Genomic DNA, 8,724 nt, shown 5'->3' on the forward strand with positions numbered 1-8,724 from the left:
AAATATTAGTAATTTTTTATTTACACATCTAAATATGTTCAGTATCATGACTGATGAAAGATTACGTGATCACGCCCACCTCTAGTCCTAAAAAGGATAAACGGTCGTTGCAACTATAATTCGATTTAAGAGTCTGGAGTGAAATCCCACAGAAAACTAAGGTTTAACTACAACTATTCACTATCACCAAGAAGACAAGTTTGAATAATTCCTAAGTTATAAATATTAAGATTTAAATTTTAACTAATTAACTAACATATTAAAGTAGTAAATTAACAACTAAAGATACTAAGGGTTGGAGACAAGATTAAGAAGGCCTAGAGTTATGCTTTCACCAATTATCCGAATCCTTCCCGATATGTCTCCTATAATTTCGCATAAGTATTCTCTACTGATCATGAGCACTTCAGGTATTATAATTCTCTCCCGAGCAACTACAACAATTTACTAGACATATTCTCCCCAACTACGTTAGCTGGCACTATTTTACTGCTTACTGTGACCATGTCAAGGCTTTGTTATTCCTAAACTCATCTTTAAACCCGTTGTGTTGATTCCTCACATAGGTTAGTAGTGACGTTGTTCAATAACCACCTAAATATTTACCCTTTCCGAATCAATACATACTAAATAGGCATGGTCAATTGATGTCCATTCAATCAACATCAATAAACACATAGTTGAACAAGTAGAGAAATCCAACAGCTCAATTATATAAGAATATACAAGAATTTATCCTACAAAAGGTTCCATCAAAACCCTAGATAACAAATTAGCTATTCATAATAGTATGTAAAGCAACAATACTAAAATTCATAACCAATAAAGGAAAATTAGAAGAAGAAAGGAAAGACTTGTTGTCGAATCTTCCGCCTTGCTCCTAGCGTATTCTTCCTCTCCAAAGTCTTCTATAACCCTAAAGTAGTGTCTCTCCCTCCAAAGTTGTGTTAAAATTATGTTTAGAGTGTATTTATATGACCTAGGTAGGGTGGAGGGTCGTCCAATGCAATCTAAAATCGGATAGGAGAACTGGAGGGCGCGTTAACTTTCATGCAGCACGCGACCATAGACGAGCTCCCAACTCTTTTATTTTTTGTTCCGCGAAGCGATCCATGACTTAACCATACTTCACTGTTTTGCATCACAGCTGTCTCATCTGGCGTGTCTGCCCTCGCGCGAGGCACGTGCATAGACGAGCTCCCAATTTTCTACCTCACTTCCGTTTTACGCTTTTCTTTTTCTTTTACTCTACTTTCATTCGAACTCGTTCTTACACATAAGAAACATAGAATTAGTATATTTCACTTCAAAAATCATGTAATCTCCGCAACTCACATGACAAATGAGATCAAGACACACTCAAAAACATAAACTTTTGATCATTTATCATTACGTCCGCCTCTGTTAAATGTACCTTCGTTGCTAGAAATGATTAGAAAATGATATTATCGTAACATAAAGTAAAAGCATTGTGATTTAAATGAAAGTCAAGAGTCAAAATATTGGAATGTAATAGTAATAGCTTATTTCATTTCCTAGACAGTAATACTACTATCCAACAAATTCCAAAAAATTTCTACCCTCAATTTTGGCTCACTTCCATGACAACGCAATCCCATAAATGTATAAGAACACGTCAATAGGTAATCTGACAAATTATCCATTAAAACATTGGAATATTTTACTTATACACATTATCATAATAACTATACTTAACAAAATTTACAAAATTTATTTTAGCTCAATATAAGAAGGAAGCATTGGATCAACTGCAAAGTTGTTTCTATGTAATATATAAGTCTTGGGTTCGAGGTATGAAATCAGCCCGAGGTAGATTGCTTACATTACATTTCCTTTGGGTATGTCTTTTTTTCGCACCTGCTTAACGCGTGATGCTTCGCAACCAGACTGCCCCTATTTTAGCTGAACAATGCTTCGTAACCGGACTGCCCCTATTTTAGCTGAACATCAGTAATATCAAACCAAATTTGCTTGAAAACCTTGATGATAAGATCATGATACTGATCTGAATTTAATGAAAGATAACAAGCAAGAAGTTCTTCTAAATCTCTAGATGTTCTTATGTTATTCTCTACTATCATCTCCACCATTGATTCTTTAAAATCTCTCTGTGGATCTTTAGATGATTTCACCACTGCAAAGCTTTCACCAACACTTGTCCTTAACATGTTTGTACTTGAAGAGACACTTTTTCTGCTTACAATTCTTGGAGATTTTGTTCTCAGCTTAACCCCACCATTTGATGAACTCACTGAAACTCTTCTCTTTGGACTTGTAATAGTACACTGTTCTTTTTTCACTATCTTCACTGTTAAAGATTTATGCTCTGATTTTTCTTGCCTTTTCTTTGTACAATTTGTTGAATCTTGAAGTTTTTTGGGTTTGGTCAAAATTGGAGGAAGATCAACAGAGTCAAACCCATGATCGTTCTCATTCATATCATTGTGGATTTTGCAATGACAAGATGCAGACAGAATCATGGAATCAAATATTTTAGGAGAGTGGACAGAGGATTCTTGTTCAGAAGAAAAATTAGAAGAAGATGAAAAGGGGGAATTTGGGAAATCCTCAGGAGTTGTCCAAACAGATTCAAGAGAAGCACGGCAGTTGCAGCCTGCTGAGACAGTTGAATTAACAAACCTAGGAGAAATTGATTTCCTAGTAGTGTTCCTCTTTTTCTTGGAAGATTTTTTTGGTGGCTCTGAGATATTAATGTTGTTGGGAGTTGGATTATTCTTAGGACTAAGGTTTCTTGAAAAGTAATAGGATTTTCTTTGGCATGACAAGTTGTTGTTATGGGGTTGTTGTTGTGTTTTGGTTTGTTGAAGATTTGATGATTTTGAGGAAAATATTGAAGAAGATGAAGCTGATAACGAGGATGATGATGTTTGGCTTTTCTTGGTTTGGCTTTTGCTTCTGTTTTTGCTATTGGTACTCATGTACTTGAGCTTGTAAAACCAAGCATTTGGTACCATGTCTGATAATCTAAACCTATAATTACCCATTTTTCTTTGCAATGTCTGCTTCTATTATCTCTTCTCTCTGTATTGAAGGTGACTAGACTGGAGGAGTAGGAAATATTGGAGTGAGCAAAGAAGGATAAATAGAGTGAGGTGTAGGCAGGGGGATGGTTGTGAATTGTGATCGAGAGGAACTAAAATTCAAGTTAGTAGGTGTGTATTATCTATGTACACATTATACTAATTTATAGGGTTGACGTGACAAACGAGTGGTGTGACAAATTTTAAGCGGGTCAAAACTGGTCAAATCAACAAATAGATCATGATCAACTCATCAAAAGTAGATTGAGTCGGATATATCAAATAACCGTGTAATAACCCAACTCGTTCAATATGACTCAACATTTCTTCCCTTTTATTTTGCTTTTCAAGAAAATGTGAAAGCAAATTTATTTTTCTTAAATTACTAACTTAAGTATATCCAAGTTAAATAATTCTAGATGCCCAAATTTGAATTTTTATGTTTGGATTTGAGTGGCATTTTGACCTCTAGGGTTATACTATTTGACCTATTTTGATCAAAATAGTTTGATGAATTATTCCGAATTCAATCGGTTGTCAATTTAATAACTGAATCATAATCCAGTTCATTTCAACTTGGACGGATTAAACGAATTAATAAAAATGAGTTGATTTTGCTAAATTTAAACCGTGGATGACTAAATATATTTTCTTAAAATTTTATTTAACCATATATCCATCAAGTCAAAAATAATGCATGCAACCAAACGTGCATCCGTCCATGTTAATAGGGTCCACAAACAAAGAAAATGTGTCAATAAAGCATATAGAATACGGCCAAAATGTTAAGAAGGTGTGGAAGATTTTTCCTACTTGTTCTTTTATTTTATATTATGCCGAATGGCCAAATCATCACCTTGTCAAAGTTAAAGAAAAAGTTTGGTTCTTCCTCATTATTATGTTTGTGTATAAATTGTAAAAAATGGTTCCTATCCCTAAAGATTCTCCCCTTGTCTTAAGCTGACTTTCAAGACCATAACGAACAAATTGGCATTAGTTTATTTGGAAAATAATTTACGGATTAGCCACTTTTCGGCTCGATTTTTAAAGTATATTCTGTTTAAAATTCGTTAAAAAATGTAGCTACTTTTGATGAAAAATATTGTGTTATGGATTTCGAACTTAAATAAGTAAAAAAACTAGAACACTGTCATGAAGTGTCACCTTTTTTAAACTCAAATTCACAATACCGTCATGGATTCCGAAAAGTGACTATTCTCAGTGACTTTTCATATGCAGCTATTTTTCAATTTCAAGTCCAGAAAATGGCTATTTTTGAACTTTCACATTAATTTGCACCCAAGACTTTCACTAGTTTAATTTTATACTATGTCCCGTACAGTTCTAGTTCAATTACTTTGACCCGATGAAGTTTAAATATCGTAACTTTCGCCCTATCCAGTTAGAAGTTCACATATTATGAACTATGACCAAGGAAATTATTAAAATTGAACATGTGCTATTTTATTTTTAATATTTTTATTTTGGTGAAAGCAGTGTTCTTAGTACACCAAAAACTGTTGACTTAATTTAAGTTTAAATGAGTCGCGTAATAAACTAAGTAATACATAGATTCAAGTTCAATTATCACATGTTTACTCGTATTTAATTTGATTGAGAGATGGAAGTTTGGTTTCGTGTAGCTTCCTCATTAAAATAACATAACTAAGATTTCATCGGGGAAACAACCTCTTGTAAAAATGCCAGATAATATTGCGCGCAATTGTCACGATCCAAAATTTTCACCTTCGGGACCGTGATGACGCCTAACATTTCACTTGCTAGGCAAGTCAACGTTAGAATAATCTTAACTATTTTTAAACAAATCAAATTAAACGGATGTCAATTACTGACATAAAGTGTGGAAGACCATAACAACCGAATCATCTAAATACATCCCCGAATCTGGTGTCACAAGTACACGAGCTACTAGAATAATACAAATAAAGGCCTGAATAAAATTCAAGTTGTTTGAGAGATAATACACAGCTAAGATAAAGTAGAAGGGGACTTCAGAACTGCGGACGCTGTGCAATTATACCTCAAGTCTCATCTGGGTAGCTGAATCCGAGCAAGTCTATGGTACGCTGTTGGGACCAACTCCAAAATCTGCACAAGAAGTGCAGAGTATAGTATGAGTACAACCGACCCCATGTACTCCGTAAGTGTCGAGCCTAACCTCGATAAATTAGTGACGAGGTTATGACAAGATACATACGTAAACAACTTGTGCAAGTATAACATATACGAAGTAATATTGAACACAGTAATTAACAAATTTTACAAATTTGGGAGGGAACATGTGAAGGAAATGGTATAAAAATTTTAGCTAGGGAAATGTCACGTAGCAGCCAAATAATTCACCAACAACAAAATAGGTAGTTGAAATATAAAAATGGCACGACACCACCCTTCGTGCTTTTACTCTCATCCTTCCCATGAAATGATAAATAAATAATATGAATGGCACGGCATCACCCTTCGTGCTTTAACTCTCTTTCTTGCCACAGTACGATGAATAAATAATTTAAATGGCATGGCATCACCCTTCGTGCTTTAACTTTCTTCCTCACTTTATAAATTAATAAATAATAATGTGAAAATGGCATGGCATCATCCTTCGTGCTTTTACACTCTTCCTCACCATGACAATGATAATATAAATTCGGAAGAGTATTTTAAATACGGGGATCTATACTTATCAATCAATTTAATACCAGAATACCGACCTCTCCTTCCAAAATATTCGACAATAATTAAATTAGCAATAATTTCATGAATAATGATCAAATAAACAATAATAAATTTAAGCAGGAATATCTTAATTAAATAGGCAATTATTCACAATGAACAAATTCCACCTGGATGCTTTGACTCAACCACAATGCATAAGTACTCGTCACCTCACATATACATTGTACCCGTACATAAAATCACGTAGCAAATAGACAAACACGTCCTACTCCCTCAAGTCAAGGTTAACCACGACACTTACCTCGCTTTGCAACCAATTCAAGATTCCAATAAACTTTTGCCTCGCGAATTGGTGTCTCAATGCCTCGGATCTAGTTGTCGCGCCCTTTTTTTCTCGCGAAATCGGGTTTCGACACGTGACAACTCTTTTAAAGAAAGGGTGTTAAAAGAGAGAGTCGCCACCTAACGGGTTTGAGGTGCGTTAGGGCACCTATTTGCAAATAACTCTAGTTTAACCAGTTTGCGTCACCAAAGTTCAGGTAAGGGCTCAAATTACCTCGAAGAGAAGGTGTTAGGCACTATTCGAGGTCTAAATTGTGGGTCCCAGCCGAACTTGAATTATATGAATTAGTCAAATAGTCAGAGAGAAAAACGAGAAGTTTAAAAAAAAAATATTATTAGAAAGTCCTTGAGTAAACACAGATAATTGGTTTAAAGACAAGATGGGGGTCTTAAGTTTTTTAGCCTAAAGGATCACCCCGTACAACATAAATAATACTTCATAACTCCCTCGAGGTGGGGTGTTACTCGTATTATTCAACGGGCACAGACTATCATCTCCTGCTACCCGATTACTATCTTTAAGTTTTTACCTAAAGCGGACTAGTTGATTCTAAACCGTGCCCTATGCATGCACTGCCCGTCTCATGCCTATGGCCCAGGAGGCGTTTGGACCTCTATTTTGGATGGTTTCTAGACTTAGCTTAGGCTGCTCATAAATGATAAAACTAGGCGACATACAAAACAAGTTGGACTTCATGTGAAAGTAAATAAGGGCTTGAGTTAGCCTCCACACTTAGACAACAAATGCACGCGAATAAATTTTTCACATTAAGCGTTAGACAATTTCAGGATTGAGGCAAATTAAAGCCATTAGGCCCTATAGATATGGTTTCTATGTGACCTTGGGATTCGAACATGCAGGTAGTTTCAGATACAAGATGCTACCTTAGATACAATTTCTAAGTGACTACACAGTTGCCTACTAATTATGTGTTATAAGCGATTAAACCTATAGACTTGTTATCTAGGTGATTTACGCAGTAGTTGGCAGTGATAACCACGAAAGATATTCAGAATTACTTAGTTTGATCCTATAGTCATGCTTTCTAATAGTGGCAATGAAACAGTGTTGAAAGTTCAACATTAGCACTTGAAAAAAACGAGCAGGATAATAGTTAAGAGTGGTTTTAGACCCCATAGGTAGGATTTCTATAGTCATAATTGAGACTGATTTTAGATTCTATTGGCATGGTATCTAAATTGCAGATTAGGTAGCATGTAAATTAACAGGATCCTATATAGCCTAATGCATGTGCACATTGAGATATTGGTCATTTAATATCCTATAGGCATGGTTTCTAACAGGTAAAAGCAGAACACATTTGAGCAAAGTAGAGAACCTATAGGCAGGATTGCTAACGCATAATAACTGAACACATTTGAGCATAATAACAAATTTGAGCAAAGTAGAGCACCTATAGGCAGGATCTCTACCCATTTTACTGCAAGTATTAAGATAAACCCCCTTTTTCTAGTTTTACTAATACCCCAATTGTTATTACAATATTATTACAGACCCAATGAATGGCATAAATTACAGAATAAAATAACTATAGTGAGCCTACAGCAGGCCCAAAGATATACCCAGTCAGGCCAGGCCTTCATTCCCAGGGTTCACAACAGCCCAGAAATTACATCTTCATTGACATAAGGCAGCCAGAAACCAATTGATTCATCCGGTAGGTAGAAAACAGAGTTGAGCAAATAGAACCAAGACCCTAGTATGTCAGAGTTTACAAGGGCTTCAAGAACCCAGGGCAATGCTCACACTAGGGAGGTTGATAGGGGAAATTCAGAGAATGACTAAGGACCAAATCCTAGTGTGTCAGAGTTCACAAGGGTCTCAATTGGGCCCCGAGCAGTGCTCACACTAGGGAGGTCAAATGATAGAACCTAATTAGCCTTGGCTTTCAGCCGGCTAAGAATAAGAACTCAAAAGAGACCAGGCAGTAAGGGAATAGACTAAGGTTAAGGTACAACACTGAGAGATACAAGCAGATTCAAGTTGAGCACATAGAACAGGTAGTAGAACATGGTTAGGTTTTGAGAACAGACTTAACAAAGTTTCAGAAAAACAAGTTCAACACATAATACATATACTAACAAGACAGGTTTACAAGATTGATGTACACAGACTCATAGTAAGAAAAAGGTTCAAATTATGCTAACTGTAGATGCTAGTGTCCCAAGAAGGGATCATATTAATTGGCAATAGAACTTAACAGAATGAGAACAAATTAAGGTAACTATTGGGAAGTCAAGACATGGTAGAAGCATACAAGATCAAACATGCTATATGTCATCACAACAAGTTCAGAAATAGACTTATGCTAGAAACCTAGTGAATACATTCATGCTTAGTCATCTAATCCATAAAAGGGGATATGAAAGCATGTTCAAGTAACAGGGTTAATAGCAAATTTAAACACTAAAGAGATGGCTAAAGTGCAAAGGTTCTAAACATCAGTAACACATAGGCTAGGCAGACCATAAAAGAAATTAATTAACTCAAATTAGGTCTAAGCATGTCTCAAACTACAAACGTAATAGAATTAAGATTAGAAAGGCCTAAAATTGAAGTAAGACAGTCAGAATTGCACACGAGAACAGCCCAGAAATGCATTAA

At 35.5% G+C, this 8,724-nt stretch overlaps 1 protein-coding gene across 1 annotated transcript; it reads right to left on the minus strand.

The window, feature by feature from the left end:
* Window positions 1–1,636: 1,636 nt before the first annotated feature.
* On the minus strand, window positions 1,637–3,181 carry LOC104087159 (transcription repressor OFP1). Its single transcript, XM_009591595.4, has one exon. It carries the CDS (start codon window positions 3,024–3,026, stop codon window positions 1,953–1,955), a length of 1,074 nt encoding a protein of 357 aa, XP_009589890.1. The 5' UTR covers window positions 3,027–3,181; the 3' UTR covers window positions 1,637–1,952.
* Between the last annotated feature and the right edge of the window lie 5,543 nt (window positions 3,182–8,724).

This window comes from Nicotiana tomentosiformis, chromosome 7, assembly GCF_000390325.3.
Source record: "Nicotiana tomentosiformis chromosome 7, ASM39032v3, whole genome shotgun sequence".
Classification (NCBI taxonomy): Eukaryota; Viridiplantae; Streptophyta; class Magnoliopsida; order Solanales; family Solanaceae; genus Nicotiana; species Nicotiana tomentosiformis.

Bases quoted from the DNA above. Each gene is read 5' to 3' on its own strand.
- LOC104087159 (XM_009591595.4), bottom strand. From the start codon at position 3,026: ATGGGTAATTATAGGTTTAGATTATCAGACATGGTACCAAATGCTTGG.